This window comes from Chaetura pelagica, unplaced genomic scaffold (genome assembly GCF_000747805.2).
Source record: "Chaetura pelagica isolate M959 unplaced genomic scaffold, ChaPel_1.0 scaffold20, whole genome shotgun sequence".
Classification (NCBI taxonomy): Eukaryota; Metazoa; Chordata; class Aves; order Apodiformes; family Apodidae; genus Chaetura; species Chaetura pelagica.
In genome coordinates this window covers 2,146,957-2,165,538 of record NW_009951958.1, presented here as the reverse complement: position 1 = coordinate 2,165,538, position 18,582 = coordinate 2,146,957, and the positions used below count along the sequence as shown (strand labels likewise).

The window sequence follows — 18,582 nt, the reverse complement described above, 5'->3', positions numbered from 1 at the left end:
GCATTTCTTTTGTCCAAAGGTATAGCAGGAAGTCATCCAGTATATATGAAAACAAATCCGAGACATCAAATGTAGAAGCATCTAACAATAAAAACAGGAATTCCAGTCCCAGCTCCAGACAAAAGAGAGGTAGGAATTCTGAGAGATTTGTGCTTCCAAAGGTTTATACTTCTTTTTTTTGTACACTTATTTCTGGCGTTGGATGAGTATATTTAAATGTATGTTGTTTAAAACTAACGTTGAAAAACCAATGCTGCAAAGCTGAATGACTGTACCATGAAACTTCCTGAACACCAAAAAGCATTGCCAGTGTAGGAATTTTTAGAGTTTGAGTTTTGATGCATTACAGTGCTCTTTATACAATTGTGTGTTTTGAAAATATAATTTGGGGGGCAATAAGGTGCATATTTTAACCCTTATATCCTGGCTAAGTTGGTTTCTAGCCATATTTAATTTTAAGATTGTCTATGGACTTTGCTAGCTAATTTCCTTGCTTTATGTCAGAGATTCTTTTCCCCTCTCTATGTACAGGTTCCACTTCAGTGTAAATAAACACATGTGGTCACAGAAAATCCCTCCATTATTTGAGGGCATAAATACAACAGATATATTTTGTGCAATGTAGGTTAAAATGAACACTGAAGCAAAACTGGATTTCATCTGGCAGTAGCAGAAACAGAAAATCTTTCAACATCACTTTCTCTTTTAGGTAGAATTTTTAAATGTTGAAGACTTTTAAAATAGTATTTAAAAAAATTAATTAATTGGAAGGTCTTAAGAGATGAGTGTCCAAACCAGCCTTAAAATCACAGCAGGGCTGTGATTAAAACAGAGATGGTAAAAAAAAAGTGGAATGTTTTTTCTTTGAAAAATGGGTTGTTCACCAACGTATTTTTCCTTGAAATACATTCTCATTCTGGGCAGAAAGTTATGGATTATTCATTTTTAAAATCCAGTGTTAAAAACTTGTTTCCGTATAAATGTCTTTTTTTTTTTCCTTTTTTTAAAGATGAACTTTTTAAAAACTAAGTTACTAAGCAGCTTTTTCACTTGAAATCCCTGAACCTCCTTAAAAAAAATTCCCAGCACAATTCCTGATGTTTCCTAACCGCTTGAGCTTACAGAAGAGTGTGGGAGGTGGGATCACCCTATGTGCTGATTTTCATCCCTGCTTCTGTTTTCCCACGAGCAGCTCCCCAGGGGCTGGCGCTGCGATTCCCGCCCGCTCCGCCGGGATCCCGCTCGTCTCCCGGGATGCGGCGGCTCCTTCGCTGGGACGCGGGTTGTGCCCGCGCATCCCGGGCGGGCACCGCCGGGCCAGCGGGACAGCCCCGGGTCCTGCTGCCGGGCCGGGCCGTGCCGGGCTGCAGGAGCCCGCTGCTCTGCCAGAGCTGCCTCTTTCGTGCCACCTACTGACCGAAATCCTCCCCAAATCGCTGCTGTTGCTGTGAACGCAGATTGTTTGAAAATACCGTTTCGTTTCTATAGAGCAGGGGCAGGCGCTGCTGGCGAGCTAGTTCGGTTCCTGTGTTCGTACGGATAAGTGCCTGTGTTTGAGTCACCTACTTTTGAACCAGTGTTTGTTGTGGACCCGATGGGTGGATTCACCGACTTGAAACTGAAATCTTGAAGTGTCCTACAGGAACTTCTGGGGACCACCTAGGGCAGGGCAGCTAAAGCAGGGTCAGCTGGAGCAGGCTCACCAGGGCCGTGCCCAGCTGGGTCCTGAATTAGCTCCAGGGGCAGTGACTCCACAGCTGCCTTGGGGACACAGTCCCAGCCTTTAAACACCTTCACAGTAAAAAAAAGTTTTTTCCTGTTTTTAAATGGAATTTCCTGTATTTCCATTTGTGCTCATTGCCCCTCTCATCCTGACCCTGGGCTCCACTGTAAAGCATCTGGCTTCATCTTTACTTAATAAGATCCCCTTGAGCCTTTTCTTCTCCAGGCTGATGAATCCCAGGCTCTCTCACTTTCTCCTCATGTCAGCCACTGCAATCCCTTCATCATCTTCATGGTCTTTCACTATAGTCACTCAAATATGTCCATGTCTCTCTTGCACTGGGGAGCCCAGGAGAGGACACAGCACTCCAGGTGTGACACTTGTGCTGAGTAGGGAGGAAGCATCACCACCCTGGACCTGCTGGCAAGGCCCTGCCTAATACAGCCCATAATACTGTTGGTTGTCTTTGCCACACGTGTACATTGCAGGCTCATGTTCAGCTGCTTGCCCATCAGGATCCAGTCTTTATTATGTTTGGAAAAGGTTTCCAGGATTCTTGGGTATACCTGCAGAATGCAGGAATTGGTTTGAAATAACTCAGGTGGAGACAAGATGTCATTAGAGACCAGTGTTTAATGCTGGCCAGTGCTGGGAAGGTGTGGGGACTGGTGGAATCCTAAGGGTCCCTCCATGAAGTGGTATAACTGCATAGCTGAAGAACTAGCTTATACACCTTCCCCATATACACGTGCACTGCTTTACTTGTTGCATGACTCTGTGGTAATTAAATACTATGGATTTTCTTGCTCTATACAAAGTAAATATTTTATATACCAATTTCCGGGTTCTTTATGAGCTGCAGTATCTCCCTTGTGTTGGGAGCAGTGGGAGGCAGGGAATGGCTCTTGGGCCAACACAGGCAGTTTGAAAGCCAGAAATGTTTCCCAGTGTATCTGTGTGCAGCCCAACAGCTGAAACTGCTGCTCAGGAGCAGTTCCTCACCAGATGCACCTGCTTTTCCCAAAGCTGTCAGCAGCTGAACCACACCAACGTAATACTTCTGTACTGCTAACACCTGTTCATCTCACACCCACCTATGCATACAGGCACCTTGGACCCTGGGTTATCTTTGCTGCAAATCAGGAAGTGATGGGATGCACTTTCCTTTGGAAGAACAGCCTGTCTGTCTGTTGCTTGTCTGTCAAGTGTGGATTCACTGTCTCTTCATGTTCTCTTTATACTTCTGCTCTTCATTTGTGGCTCTAATGATTTTCACTTGGCAGTGTATGAAAACAAGAGGAAAAAGGTAGTGGCTAAATCATAAGGCACAGAACCAGGTGGCCAACACATGGCTTTTCTCCTGCTCCTTTGCCATAAAACTTCTCTGTGCTACTTACCCATACAAAGAAAGAGGCAGATGCAGAATTTGGCAGGCAAGGAGTTTGGTCTAGGTCCACCTCTTTTCTGCAATGCAAGTAACTGAGTAGCTTTCAAAGCCAGAATCTCAGGACCTAGATCAATCTGGGACTTAACTCTATAAAGGCAGCATGGCTGGCTTACCCATGTAGGAGCCTGGCAAGTAAGCTTTGCTGGCATGGCACTCCTTGCATCCCAGCAAATCATGGCATCAAATGCATGACCATATGCCGGCTTTGCAGGCTTTAGAAAGACTTCATCAGGTAAGGCTGAGTGTATCAACCACAGGACTGATGATGGCAGACTCTGGATAGCAGAAGTGGGACTGCTCACAACACTTGCTGTCTGCACATCTTGCACTGCAAGGCTTCTTCTCTTATTTCTCCCTGCAGCCTTCCTGTTCCAACCACAATGATGATTTTTTTTTTTTTTTTTTTTTTTTTTTTTTTTTTTTTTTTTTTTTTTTTTTTTTTTTTTAAAAGTAAAAGGCACTAGATCCTTTTCAATGAGCTTGCTGCTAAACTGTATTTTCTTTGGATGAGAGCTATATCCCTTCACATGGTTTTGTTTTGGTTTTTGTTATTTCCATTAAAACTCAGTGAGCCAAACTCAACGCTGGGGCTCAGCTGGTTTGACCACCCTGACCATATGCCACCTTTCTCATTGATTAGCTCTTGCTGAGGCTTGAACTGAATCAAATTTATTTGTTTATTTCTTTTTAGTTGTCATCCAGTGCTAACCTTTCCTTTCCCTTAAGCTGAACAGCTGACCCTTCCTTCCTTATTTCTCTTCCCTCTCCCTCTCTCTCCTAGTTGATGCTTCCACCAGCCTTAACCTTGAGCGCACAGCGCTTTCTAGAAAGCGATTCACATTGCAAGGTCTTTCCAACCGCAGAGCTCCACCCAAAGGTAAAATCACACCATGCAGCATTTGGTCTCTGGCCATCTGTCTCCTACACTCCCACAATAGTCTCTCCATCCCATAGTGCCATCCATCACTGTTCCCTAAAGTGCTGCTGCATCTCACCAAAAAGCTCCTGTCTGATGCACACATGTGGCTCCTCTTCTCAAAGAAGCTGTTACCAAAAATTGCTACCACAGCAGAGCTGGCAAGGCAACCTTTGAGGTGACTGGTTGGGACTTTCACTGGTGCATAGTGCAAATAACATTCATTTCTAGTTTATTCAAGGGCCAAAATGTGAACTTGTTTTAAACCACCAGCCTAACTTATTTCAGGGAGGAATATAATCTCTGTGTTGTGCTACACAAGGATTTCATGTGTTAAATTGTTCACTGGTTGGATCTCTTTGTTTTTTTCAAATGCTACTTGACCATGGCCAGGTGGTTACTCTGGGGAACTGGGATTCAGAAGATCTGGGGCTTACTGCCAGTTTACTTAACTGTTATGAGACTTTGTAAAATAGTGTGTTCTGAGTCTTTGTGCATAAATGTTTAGAAGACACTTAGTATCCACAAGTAGAGATCACTACATGTTCCTGTAGTAGCTGTTTCAGGAAGAGACTTCAGAGGAAAAAAAATAGATGTGAATAGAATTCAATTGAATTACTATTTATAATAATACTCTGAAAATATAATGTAATTACTCTATTGTTATTTACATTCCTTCTGTGAGACAAAGCATCAGTGTGCAGTGCTAGAGAGGGTGAGCATCAAAGAAGGAAGAAGCAAAATGAAAGAATAAAAAGAGGGAAGCATTATCAAGTAGATGAGAACACAGCAGGAGGCAGCGCAGCTGTAAGACACTGGCTTCAAGTTAAGGCTACTCTTGGTAATAAGATTCAAGATGGACAAATCAGTTCAATGTTCAGAATACAAAAAAGGGAGTGCTTTCCAGATCCTGTGACTTGGGGAAATGGATTACAAAATACAGATTTCAGAAATGCAGGAAAATGCTGAATTTTGGGCTAGTTTGGATCTGCAGTTCTGGTTTGGGCCTCTTTTGCTGTTTTATGTGAAATTTTTTTGTCATATGAAATGTCTTGCTTTGTATTCAGTGTTCAAGAGAGCAAAGCACAGGTCAGAAGAACTCATACCCCCTAAGCTGAAGGCACTGTCAGCTCAAAGCCTTGCTGGGTCTGGCTACTTGAGATTCCTATGAAACACCTCCATTACTCAATGTCCCATTTCACTTTGTTGTGCTGTTCAGTTTCTAATCTGCTACTGGTCTAGAAACCAGGTAGCAAATAGCCTGGATGACTGGCAGAGCATGGTCATTTCTGAAGGCAGTGACAAGGCAAAGCTGTGCTAGCTCTGTATGGACTGGCTGTTCAGGCAGGGCAGAAGCTGTGAGAAGGTAACAGGGAAGTTACTGCAATAAATTTGTCCTGCTCTTGACCCTTTTGTCTAAGGTTTCATTACTGACCATGGCAGGAGGTGGCATACTGACTGAGCTGAGCATCCTTTGCTTCAGACCCACTGTGTCTGTTCATTTCCAGAACACGTGTAAGAGAAGGGTTAAGCAAAAAAATAACAAGATTAACTAGGTGGAAAACAAGATTTCTTGATAGATGTCAACTGGCAGTAGAGCAAGGATGCTCAGAGCACTGCTGAACTGTCTGCCCAGGCTGGATATGATGGGGTAGAAATATTGTATATAAGCACCTTGGTGTTTTGGCCAAAGAAATGCTGATGTCTGGAGGAGAAACTTTGCCAACCTGCACTCCATCAGTGCAGAGACCCCCAAGGCAGCCATAGCAGAACCAGCACCAGAGTATGTGAAAGCCCACCCTTGTAGCTCTCTGCATCTCCCCCACCCCTGGGTCAGCCACAGCTGTCCTAGTTTGCAGAGCCAAGCTCATGTTCCTTGGAGCTGGCACAGGGTCTCCAAGAGCTGCATGCTGTGGTATAAAGGTAGCCTAGCACCATAATTACAAAATGAATTTTTCGTTGTGTTTTAATAAGGGCAGTTACAGCAGCCTAAATGTGGAGCCCATTCCATTGCGATTGTTATCCAGAGCAGTTTAACCTCTCATTTTTCTCAGCCTTTTAAGAAGTGTGAATAAGGAGGTACTTGAATGCTTGTGCTTTTAAGGAAGTGCATTGTCTTTTTACAGTAGCCAATCTACAGTTAAAGTGGCACTGAGATTTTTAGGGAGCTAATATGGTTTCTTGATGTTTAGGCATGATAAAACATCACAGAAATTGCAGTTCAAGCAGTCATGCTAATTTCTGCTCCACTGGAAACACAGTGTATGTGACATTTACTAGGCAGACATATGGAAAAAGCAAAGTAAAACGAAGTGTTGTGTGACTGAACATTAAAATAAGGAAATGTGAAGATGAGGAATGGGAAAAAGAATTTTAAGATCTCTGGCAAGGAAATCTTCATAGTAGTATAGTTCCACACAGGATATTTAAACCTGAAATGTAAATTCACCTGAAACTTACTTTACTCTAGGGCCGTAAGCCATTTAATCATGGAAACAAAACAGAAAAAGAGAGAAAAAGGCAGATGTAGTAAGAGAAAGGAGACAATGGGAATAGACAAGTCCCTCTGCCATCTGGGCTAAGATTCAATAAAGCATATAAGCAAAGAGCTATGTGTGATATAACTCTTTATCTACCCCAGGATATTTTTCAGTGAAAATAGAACTATTTCATTTTCACCTAAATATTTATGTGGTATTTTTAAATAGGAAAACATGAAAATCATAGTTTTTGATGAATCTGAAAACCTTCAACAAAATATTTAAAGCAATTTCTAATACAATTTTCATCTGAGGTTGTGTCCTGGTAAAGTGTTCAAGGATCTCCCTGAAGCTGAGTTATGAAGCGTATGAATAGCTCTGCTCATGTCTCAATGGAAATGCTCCCTTGAGTCATGCAGCACATGTGCTTTGAGTGTTTTCAGCATAAGAGACTCAAATGTTATCCTGAATTTTTTGTAAGTAAGCAACTTTTTGTTCCAAATGGTGCTGCTGTATTTTGTGCAAGAAGTAGACTGATGTGCTTGTAGATGTGTAGACACGATCACTTACGAGCTGCATAATGACCTTGATGTGTTTTGCAACATCATGTGCTCTCTGAAGGTAGCCAACAGTTGGTCCATTTATACTTCTGATCTGTTTATGAAATATTTTGACTCAAAAATGCTACTGATATTTCACAGTGAAATCTGAGGAAGTTGTGTCTTCATTCCTGAGTGGACTTTGAGAAAAGGCAGGATCCTGATTGTCTGTTGCCTCTGCTTTCTCCAAGCTGATTTGGATGGAGGCTCAGAGAATGTTTTCAAGTATTCATACAGTTAACGTCTAGAAATGTCAAATGTGAACTCCAAACCATTCATGTTTGGTTTTTGCTGTATTTCAGGTCAGTCATGGCAGAACAAGCAGTTCAGTGTATAAAATGATCCAAACCTCATCTGTAGACACACACACCATTCTAACCATCATACTCATCTCTCTGTGTTTTGTAGCTGTACTTAGACACGAGTTGGTTGCTAAAGTATCAATAGGCATAAGATTCCTTTCTGGAGTATTCAAATTGGTGCAATTGGAATTGCTTTGAAACTATGTTCATATAAACCCTTTCCTGTGCTTTTCACTTTGCTGAGGGCATTTTTCCTGGCTGCTTTAGAGGAGCAACCTACCTTCTATTTACCCTTTTTCAGCTGCTGCTTTGCTTTGGACATCTTTTACCCTCAGTGCTTATTAACCTCTAATCCTGCCCTGCATTGCATCTGTCTGTTCTCCCAGATCCAGAATCTAAGGAAAGAGAAGTTACCCGTCGCTTTTCCCTTGCCTCCTCCATCAGCACCACAGTTAATGCTTCTGCTGTGACCAAAGGTACCGTCATGCTGCTTGCTTAGCTACCCTTCTCCTTTCCTGCTGACACATTTACTGCCAAATGCTGTTCACAGAGTGAGTACATCAGGCTCAATTTTTTATAAATGCAGGAAGTTCCAGTAGAAGAGTCAGTTCCAGCATAAGCTCTGCAGAAAGGCAGGCTGAGGCATTTTGAATGTATATAGAGGTGAGCTGCCAGCATATATGGTGACTCCTCCCAGTTTCTCCATAATAGACTTCACAGAGTGGTGCTGGTTTCCATGGGAAATGGATTGATTTTTACTTGATGTGGGATTAGGTTTCCAACTTCTTACTCATTTGTTTTAACTGAAATTCAATAGAAATTATTTCTCCATTTCCTTAAAGCTGTTTAGGAATTTTGCTTTCAAGGAGAGAATCATTGCACAGCAGACATCAGATGGTTAGAAAGCCAAAATGGAGTAGCAATAGCTGCCATTGTTGAGTATATTTATAATAATCAAAATTTGTATTTGCAATTATGATTGCAAGGAAATTGTCAGACATGTAGGGGAGAGAGGTGCCCAGAATGCATTGAACTCTACGCAGTTCTGGAAGTTTTATTTTTGAGCTGTAATTCTTTTGAGAAAAGGCACTTTTACAAAATTTACTGGAAGCTACTGAATTAGTGTCTACACTTCAACTCAAAAGCAACCCATGTATTTGGGCAGGTTGGCTGTGTTGAAAATCAGAAAGATTGTAGGCACCTATGCTTGCATGTCACAGTTTCTGTTGAGAACAGAACAGGTGGCCTTACATGGAGGTCTGAATGTTCTGTCTTCTGGCAGTTCCTGCAATGGAGGAGCTTATTTGCAGGGCAATTCACAAACCATAATAGAAGGAAAGATGGCAGAATTCATTTGTATAAACATTTTTTTTTGACAGGGAGAAGGTTGCACAGTATTTAGTGCATTCTAAATAGTTGTGAAGGATATGAACTGTGCAATGAAACTGTCATGAAATGAGTGTGGTGAGGTTTATTGGCAGAGGAAGGATGTGAGACATCCTTCCTATAAATGTTTCCTTGCCAACCTCTACAGACAGTAATATGAAAATATCACCACCTGGCAATGATGGGCATACCACAGGTGAAGAGGTTCATAAAGATTTCTGTCCTCAGCAGCAGCTTCAGAAATACATTATCAGTTTCTATGTTATGGGAAGACTGAATTATTTTCTATTTATTTCCTAAACTGGGGAATAGAAAGCAGCATGGATGTAGAAAGTGAATGGGTGACCAAGGTTTGTTCTTCAGTGTGGCTTATGGAAGAGAGTGTGAATTACAGTGAAATTTAACTTTATTACAGTTTCATGTAAAAAAAAAAAAAAATCCTGTCCTGGGATCCTGTGCATCATAAGACTCTTGGGAATTTTTTGGAATGCTGAGAAAACTGCTTTCGTAATGATTTTGAAAGCTAGAAATCAGTGCTTTTCAATTGAATGCTTTATTTACAGCATCTGCTTTAAGAAAATATTTCAGGTGATAGAAGAAGTGAAGCCTGAGTCTTGTCTCAGCATTAGCCAAATGCAGGTCTAGCCAGGGTGTGTGGATCATCCCAGTGAAGGCACTCAAAGCACACTGCTGGGTGCTGCTCCTCACTGCTCACAGCTCAGCTCCTCCACATCACCAGTGCTCCACTTGTGGGGTCAGGGCACAGGAGAAGCACTGTGTATGGACCTGTGATGGATGCCCTTCGCTTCCGTGGGGCGTAGTGTTGGGTTTTGTAGGCTCTTCCCTGCCAGCCGTGTGGGTGGGAAGATGATGGTGAGTCTGCCTGCGGAAGTGCCACCTGCTGGGCAGGAGGGAGGCAAAACATCTGTGAAACCTGATGGGGGAAGCAGATGCAGTTACTATGTCTTATGTCTTTTGCAAAGAGGGCTCTGTTTCCTATCCATATCACAGAAGTGTTTATCTTCACCACTTGGAATTTAGAGGTTGGTCATTCTTCTGGGTGAAATGGAAAGTATTAGGCAGGTAGTGTTTCCAGGTAATGGAAAAGCAAGTTTATGTTTTAACAGTATTTACAGACTTGTGACTCTGCAAACTTCACACAGGTCCCCTTGTTCCTGCAGTTAAAGTCAAGAGACATGAAATAAAGAGTGACCCAACTCCCCTGGGGTTTGAAGGTATGAGTATTTTGATCCTGCATGGAAACCTGTTTGGCAATTTTTCTATATTATTCACTGAATTCACATCTCATCCCTGCTGGCAGGTGACACTGGAGTTGTTTAGGGGCTTGGTGTCAGTTTATCTGTTTAAGTGTAACAAACACAGCTTGTCGTCCCCTTGCCTGTCCCCTGCACTCATGTTATATTTACCAACTTTCACCTAGGGATGGCCCTAAATGAAACCCCTAATTCTCTGCCTGTTTTTGGAAGTAATGTTCTAGACTGTGATCTGGATTTGGCTTTTCTGCCTGGCTTCCACCCCACTCCACAGAGTGCAGAAGCAGGGACCCAAGGCATCACTTTTCCCCTTCACCTGCAGTCTGGCCATTTGCATCCTTCTTTCCTTATTAGTGTCTTTGTCTAATAAGAGCAGCAGGAGCCACCTGCATGAAGGCTACAGAAGAGGCTAGACTGTGCATTACTCTTCATGTAAGGTGCAGTGTTTCATTTCAGCCAAGCAGAATTTCCACCTGTTTGTTGCAGCAGATTCATCCAGTTACTGTTTAACAAAATACCAAAGGGTTAATCAGGGAAGTTATTCCCCAGCCACTGGAAAGATCCCCAGCTTCCACTGTCATCTTTGCCCCTTTACATGAGCATTTGCCAAGGCATGTTGCCTTGTGGGGCACAAGCAGTCAGGTACCCCTGCTGCAGGACAGGGAGGAGAGAGATGTAAGCCAAGGAATCCTGTCTTAGGATTGTGTTGCTCTGTACAAAACTTTGGCAGAAAGGGCAGGTGGCCAGATCAGTGAGGGAACTGGAGACCTATCAGGGCTATCTCCTGTGTCACTCTCAGCAGGAGACTGGAACGGAGAGGCTGGAAGAAATAATTCAGAGACAGCAAAGGAAATAGTTTTCCTGTTTGCAGAGTATTTCCTTCTGCCAGTGATTCCTGATGTTTGGAATCATCCTGGTAGCCAGCACCAGAAAATCCCAAACTCTGCTTTTTATACCTCCCTCACTGACAGATACCTCTGAGCTCAACATGCCAGACGTCTGCAGGGGCATGGGAATTCCAAGGTATAAGTATTATCCATAGGATAGAGCTGAGTTAATCCTCAGTGGTTAAAAACATGGTCCTCCTGCACAACATCCCTCACCAGAATTAGTTCCTTTAATTAGGAAACAATGAACATTATAATCCCTTTACCAGAAGATTCTGCTGCTGTTGCCAGGGCTCTAGCAGAGTTAATAATGCAAAGGGTTTAATGTACTTAGATAAAAACTTCCCCCTGCAAAACTGTGTTGCATTCATCAAGAATGAATTAATTTCTGGCTGGGAAGAAGAGCCTCCCTGGTCCCCTTTCATTGCTGTATGGATGGGCATCAAAGCCATATACCATCACCTTTAGAATTATTTGAAATGCTGCAAGGAAAATATGTTCAAAATGGGTAAGGAAACTGTAGCAAAATAGAACACTGCACTGGCTGCCCTGCAATCCTTTTCCTTAATTAACATCAGTATTTCTGTTTGATTCATTTGGCTGTTCTCTGTCCTTCTCAGACTTACAGTTTTTCTATGGAATGCTGCTGTCTTTTCACTCATTTGTGCTGGTCGTGTGTCTCCTCTTTTATAACTGTTGGACCCCAGTCCACCTGTTTGTTAAAGAGACTTCCAGTTGCAGAGGTGATACAGGAATTCACTTTGTACTGGTTGTCTGGTCACTATTTCACCTTGAAGACACAAACTGTACTTCCTATCACAGATGCTTTTGAGAACACCATATTGGCCCAGACTAAATGTAATGCCGGTTCCACCATGAGACCTGTACCTAGATCTGCCTCACAGACAGGTAAACAAAATTAAACCATATATCATCTCAGTTTGAGAGTGTAATGTAAATTTCTGATAACATTTATTCTCTTTAGCTTAAAGAGATTTTTATCTTTTTTAAATGAACATTATTTCCCATGAAAGCAATGAAAGAACAAGCTTGGATCACTAGCAGGTAGAGAAACAATGTCCCAGATCCTGGTTTTCTGTAGGTCAGGCACAGCTGAAAATATTTTTTAATAGATGTCAGAGAGCTCATAATTTGACCTGTGTGTTTTTATAGCTTGAATGAAGTCTGTAAAGCTTAGGTTATTTCTTAGTCTCTGAAATTAGAATAGCAGTTTGTATGGAAGAGGAAGGCTGATGCATGTATGTATAAGGAATCTGTGCTGTTTAGATTTCTGCCCTGGATGCTTTCTAAAAATAAAAGTGGCAAAATATCACTGCAGCTTTGTCTAAGGGGGAAGAGGGTTATCTTTTTTTGTTTGGTGCTTGTAGCCCAGCCTGTGAGTTTGAACTGAAATTGCTGTAGCAGTTTGAAACTAATTAGCATAAACGTATTATTATACATTTAGACAGTTGCTAGTGTTTTGCTGGTGTGATTCATCTGATGCAGAATATGGAGTTCAATTCTATATCCTGCCTGGTCTGCAATTGAAATTGTGTCTTATGTCTCAAATACCTGTTGGTGTAGGACTAGGCAAGGACACTCACAGCCCAACACAACACTTGAACACACAATTCAGAGGCTGGTTTACACCTTGAAAAGTAAGGATGACCTTATGGCTCTGGTTCTAACCTTAACCATAGCGGTAGGGCTGTAACTGAGGATGCTGCTCATTTTGAGTGAAAATCATGCAGTAAGACTGCCAACAGCAGAAATATTTGTGAGATCTCCTCTACCTACCACTGAAGTCTGGATGTTTTTGTACCTTGTTTACTCTGTCCCTTCCCTGCACTTCCAGCCTGCTCCAGTTTATAGTCTTGTAAGTTGCTCAGGTGCTAATATTACCTTGGGGTGAGATGGAGATAAGAAGACAACCAATATTAAATTACTTTGGACTTCAATTTCTAGATAAACCTGTGGAGGTAAGCTGGATGCTGAATGAGCATGGCCTTCTGACAGTCATCACCAAAAGTTAACCTTTGCTACAGTGCTTGTGCTGCAGAAATGTTCCTGGTCCTTGCTTTCTGAACCTTCTGAAATGAAGGGATTTAGGAATGCTAAACTCTCAAGGTATTGATGAGCATGCACACTGTGGCCACACAGTCTGCTCTCCTACAAATGACAACAAGCAGTACAGGTTTTTAGACACACAGATTAATGGCTGCTATGTAATTTTTGGCACAATCAGGAAACAAGTTGCAAAAAGATACATGCAATTCAGTAGGTGGAATAGTGGGAAGTGAACTGTGACATGGATTTTTAAAAGACTGAGTCTGAATGAGGCTAATGGCTGATAGCTAACTCTTTTGGTTTTATCTCCTTTGAAAAGGTTGGCCCAGCAGGCAAATGCCATCTCTAGACACATTTGAGGATTTTGAAGCCATCCCCTCCAGCACAGATGAACTCTCCAACTCTTCTGACTTGGAAGAAGAGACCAACCCTAACAATGTAATTCCTTTCACAACTTACACTGCCCTTTCCCAAGGCCATGATTTAACCTGCAAAGTTTTGGTTCATACCACCTTTAAATTCATGGATGGGTGGGAATACAGAAGATGGGAATTTGATTTGGGTATTAGGAGATTATTGCAAGACTCTTTTGTTGACCAGGACCATAAAAAGTCACCCCTACCTGTAAGCTGTAGCTTTACCTGTTACAAAATTGCAGGAAAACTCAGCCTTTAAAAAACTTTTAATTGCAGGTTTTTCCAGATAACTTAACCTGGTGTCACCAACCCAATTCCTATGTCAGAATCATGGCTGGTTGGTTAATTCTAAAGCCTGAATGCACAGCAGAGTGCTGTCCTAAGTTTGAGTGATATTTAAACTGGGCATGATAAAAGGAACAATTCCCTTCAGCAAAAGTTTCTGCCAGCTTGAATTGCCTAAATCAGTATTTAACTAAACTTGCTCTCTCTCACACAGTGTTCTTTCATCCATACTGACTGTATTTCTGGTGCATTGTTTTGTTTTTAGGGGACTAATCTTTTTCGGGTAGAAGGCAGTTTTGACAGCTGCTTCCCAGATTCTTTCACACTTGAGGATGGAGATTTAGTGCAGTTTGTACAGGAAGGAGAGAACGGTCAATGGTAAGTACAGCAGATAGACAGAATTTGACAGCTCTGAATTTGTCCCAGGGTCTCAGACACAGGCCAAGGTCACTGCTTCCTTGTCACACAGTCTGCTTGGAAGTGAATTTTATCTGGGATATTGGGTCACCATCTGAGTCTGGAGAAACTTAGCCACTGGCTACCTGTGGGACTGCCCTGGATGCCCTACCTTCTTCCATAGTTTAGGAAATAGCTGCCTAACATGCAGCTCTAAAGACAGAACCCAGGGAAGGAGAATGTAGGGAAATTCACTAACTGTTCTCTGAATTTCAGGTTAGTGAAGAAACTGGTTTCTGAGAAAAGTGACTGGGTTCCTTCCAGTATATTGCAGCCAGCAGAGGGGGACAGTAACAACATAATTAAGAACAATAATGCAGGTAATAGAGAAAATGTATTATTGGCATTTAATTTTTTATTTTATTTTTTTTTTTTAACTACTAGAAAAGGATGTGATAAAAAAGGCTGTGGTAGACAGTGCACTTCCTGTATCAAAACACTCAGCCTGAATGCATGTTTGTGTTGCAGCCTCTGGTGAAGCAGCTGAGCCAGCCTGGAATGTGCTGCTGTGGGTGTCAGAGCTAGTTGGGCACACTGACTTACCTTGACATGCTTTAATTGCTTTCCCCTTCCTGGGCAGAACTTGAATCTCTCAGCCAACTCCTGTGGCTGCCAGTACCCAGGCTGGCTACTGAAGGGTAGCTTTCATCCTGACATGGGTAGTGTTGGGATTGAGATCAGCATCAGGGATGTGGTTCTGGTCTAGGTTTGAAAACATGCCAGTCTCATGAACCTTTCCTGCTTTCATCGAATTTCACTGCTGGCTGCAAAGGCTGGAGGAGGGGCTGCTCTGGCAACAGTTCAGTCAAATCAGCACTAGAAGTCATCCTTTCTTCAGCTTTGGTTCTGACCTAGCACCCAAATAGGTTTCACTGGAAAACCTGAATCCCACCAGTGCTGCAGATCAAAGGTTTAAAATTTTAGATTAATTTTTGCCTATTCTGAAATGTAAATTACAAAAGAGGTGTCCTGCTATTCTTCTGGTAACAGAAGAAAGCAACAATTTGGCACAGCCATTCCCTGGACACCTGTGTTAGAGAGCTACCAGCACTTTACTCTGAGTTACTGGTTCTTTTTGGTCAGTTTGTTAAAGTGGAGAAAAACCTTTTGGAAAGTTTTCCAGGATTCTTTCATGTGGTTTAAGGGGAGTTTGGTAATTGCAGCTCCTTCACCTCCACAACAGCTCTCTTGTGGAAATCTTCACCTTCTCTGCCTAGCTATGGCTCTCATTTTTTGGCACGTCTAATGCTTCAAAAGAAAAATAAAGCCACACACACATCACAGTTAGTTACATGCCAAAAGAGCCTTTAGTGAAGGAATTAGAAGAGCAGTAGAATTGTGATTATTTTATCTTATGCTTTTAACAATCATCTTCAAGACTGTATATTGGAAATCCTTTTGACTTATTATAGTGACAATGCCCATGTCCTCCTTTGCAGACACGTACAATGATTCCTGCAGTATGGCCTCAGTAGAGTCAGACACCAAGGAGAGTGAGGTGGCCAAAAGCTTCCCAGCAGAACAGAGGGCTGGCAGCTGAACAGCAGGACCAGCTTTCCTCAGGACCCCATCCATCTCTGTTTATTTTGGGTGGACAGTGGATCAAAGTTGCCTTTCTCACAAGCTCTGAGGTTCATAATTCACTAAAACTTTATCAGCATGAACAGATGAAAACTGTGCTGTCCACCTGGCAAGCTGGGAAAAAAACCAACTTGAAAGGTGCATTAAACATCCAGAAAGCATCAAAACCCACCTTCAGTAGTAAAGGAGAAAAATGCTTCTTGCATTGATTATCGAACTGTTTCAGAAGATGTGGCCTAAATTAGGTCAACAGCAGAGCTGAAGAGTTACTATGCACGCACCTTTGGGCAACTTCGCTTGAACACCAAGTTACTGCAGAGGGACACAGGCATGGTTACAAGCTCCTGCTCTACCAAGAGGTCTCCTGGAGATTCTTCCATTTGCTTGCCTCTGGCTGTGCCTTCCCCATCTTTTTTTCCAGCTGATACATCACAAAGGTGCCCTTTTTGTTGATGGTCGACACCAAAACCATCCCATTTTAAGGCGGCTGTGGAAAGGAAACTTCTGCCTTAGGCCATCAGAGAAGCTTCACGCCGCGATGACGGGACTGTTTGGCAGTGGCACGGTGCACCCCCTGCAGCCTACAGCATTCTGCTGGAATGGTGCAGAAGGCAGCTCCTGGCTGTGAGGTGGAGGTGCAGGGCTTGGCAGGCAAGCAAAGACGTGTGTGACAGCTACTGTGACAAAGAACATTTTGAACTCTTTTTACAAGTCATTCCTCCACCTCCTCTGCAGTCTGTGGTTGCTGGATCACGATCCTTTGTATTTGGTGCCAAGAATTCAATTGAGTACCATTTAATGTCATATGTTTGAGTAGACTGCATGCTTTCTTTGTGTGCTGGGCTATGGAGTAGACACATTTCATCCCCCATTTGGAATATAATTAGGCATTGCAAATAGGCAGTGAGCATTAGGTGCTCCAATGAGTGGAAAAAGTGTTGTTGTTAGATACATCTTTCCAGGACGTTTGATTAAAGGACTGTACCAAATCTCTGCCACTTAAGGACATGATGTATAATACAAAGTGAGGGCAGATGTTATTCCTACAGAAGCCATTAGCTCCTTCAGAGCAGCTGTTAAGGCATGAAGGCTTTTTTATGGTAATTGGGCCAGAAGTCCCATAAAAGCTGCTGATACTTTAGTGAAGATATGTGCTGACTGAGTGTTGCAAACAGGCAAAGATCAGCGTGGTAAAAATGACCCTAGAAGCTCAAGAATGAGTGACTGGCTATTTTACTTACCTTAGAGACTAGTGGTGCTCTATTTAAATAACAAAGGGGACAAAACACTAAAAATGGAGACAAAGCTAAACCAAAACCCCCTCTTTAGTGACTGAGCCACTGAGCAAAATAGTAGGAGCATTTCTGCTGTCATCTTTGCAGGAACCCTGATGTTTTTCTTTGTGTCTCAGTGAAGGATGACATTGCAGATATCTTAGTGTGTGAGTTAGGGTAGCTGAGAAGGTAGAGAAGCAGGTAGATAGTCACATTCAAGAAAAAGCTTTGGAGTAGGTAAAGGCTTATTCTGATTTTATTTGCCTGTGAAGGCTTATTGGTTAATGAGTTGCACTGTGCTGGTGAATCCTCATGGTTCTTTTAGCCCTCAGTATCTAAACTCAGTGATTTCTGACATTTGCTGTTTATGACTAAAGGACCTGAGGGTCCTGTATCTTTTTGGACGCTACTTTTGTCCAACAGAGATAGGAGCTTGTCTGTTTTGTGCTAGTCACTTACCTTAAAAATGACACATAGGCTGTCAGGGACATGAATCCTGTCAGTCTACTGCAGTTATAAGCATCTTGAGGGAAGAACTGATTTCTATGAGTCCCCTAAAGAAATATGCAGTGATGTTTTCTTGTAGTGCAATTATTTTACCTTCTGCCTAAAATGAGTTTATTTTGATTTCTGTATTACTTTCAGTAATTTTTGCACAGCCTGATAGTAGTGCTTCTGTCTACCTAAGCATAGCGGAAGAAAGGGGTAGGAAGCTTTGATTGCACATTAGTACATACAGTAAGCTTGTGTGTGTGTGAGGAAAGAGACAGGGAAGGGTTACCTGGGTATATGAAACTGCCAAAGCCTGGATTGGTGACGTTGCTGACTGATGGAAAGATGGAAACCTCACTTCAGAGTTTCTTTGTAGGAATCTCATTCTAATGGTGAAATGGAAGTGGGAAGTATCTGTTTGAACTGAAGATGGATAATCAGGTATTGTCAATCCATTTCCTACCTCTGCTGTGTGCAGGGTGACAGTGCTAATCCTGTATCCCCTGGTGCCTCAATATCTCCCTGTAAACTGGGAGCTATTGGATTTCCCAAATGTCAAATTCTGATGATAAATTTTAGCATGTATGCAAAGATTGGAGACCCTCCAGGGGAGAGCAAAGTATTCAGGCCCCTATGCTCCCCATGAGTGTCAGTGGTGGTATCCTGTGGGGCAGTCCAGAGCTGGAGTAAGGAAGTTGATTTCTGCATAAGTGTCTTCTCCAGCTCACCATCACATCATGACAGCTGCAAAGGTATGGGCTGGATTGTAACCATTCTTCTCCCTACTTTGCCTTTGTAAACAATTATTTACTTTTTTCCCCCTCAAAATCTCATGTTTTATCCTGTGGAACCAAAGTTTGAGTCACTCCTGCACCATGAATATCTTGAGGATGACAAGTAACTCGCTGCCCCATGGCTGCATGCAGCAGTGGCACAGCACTTGGGCACAGCAGCCTTTGGGAGCTGATTGTATCACAGATGTCCTCAGACACTGCTG

The 18,582-nt window shown here is 42.4% G+C and overlaps 1 protein-coding gene across 1 annotated transcript in view; it reads left to right on the top strand.

The window, feature by feature from the left end:
- The window catches only part of MCF2L2 (MCF.2 cell line derived transforming sequence-like 2), a 139,224-nt gene extending 123,446 nt beyond the window's left edge, over window positions 1–15,778 (top strand). The window contains exons 26-34 of the mRNA XM_009999374.1: window positions 20–129; window positions 3,952–4,047; window positions 7,854–7,943; window positions 10,017–10,088; window positions 11,837–11,923; window positions 13,401–13,519; window positions 14,048–14,160; window positions 14,455–14,558; window positions 15,678–15,778. Coding sequence (XP_009997676.1) covers window positions 20–129; window positions 3,952–4,047; window positions 7,854–7,943; window positions 10,017–10,088; window positions 11,837–11,923; window positions 13,401–13,519; window positions 14,048–14,160; window positions 14,455–14,558; window positions 15,678–15,778 — 892 coding nt within the window. The remainder of the gene's footprint in view (window positions 1–19; window positions 130–3,951; window positions 4,048–7,853; window positions 7,944–10,016; window positions 10,089–11,836; window positions 11,924–13,400; window positions 13,520–14,047; window positions 14,161–14,454; window positions 14,559–15,677) is intronic.
- The last annotated feature ends 2,804 nt before the right edge of the window (window positions 15,779–18,582 follow it).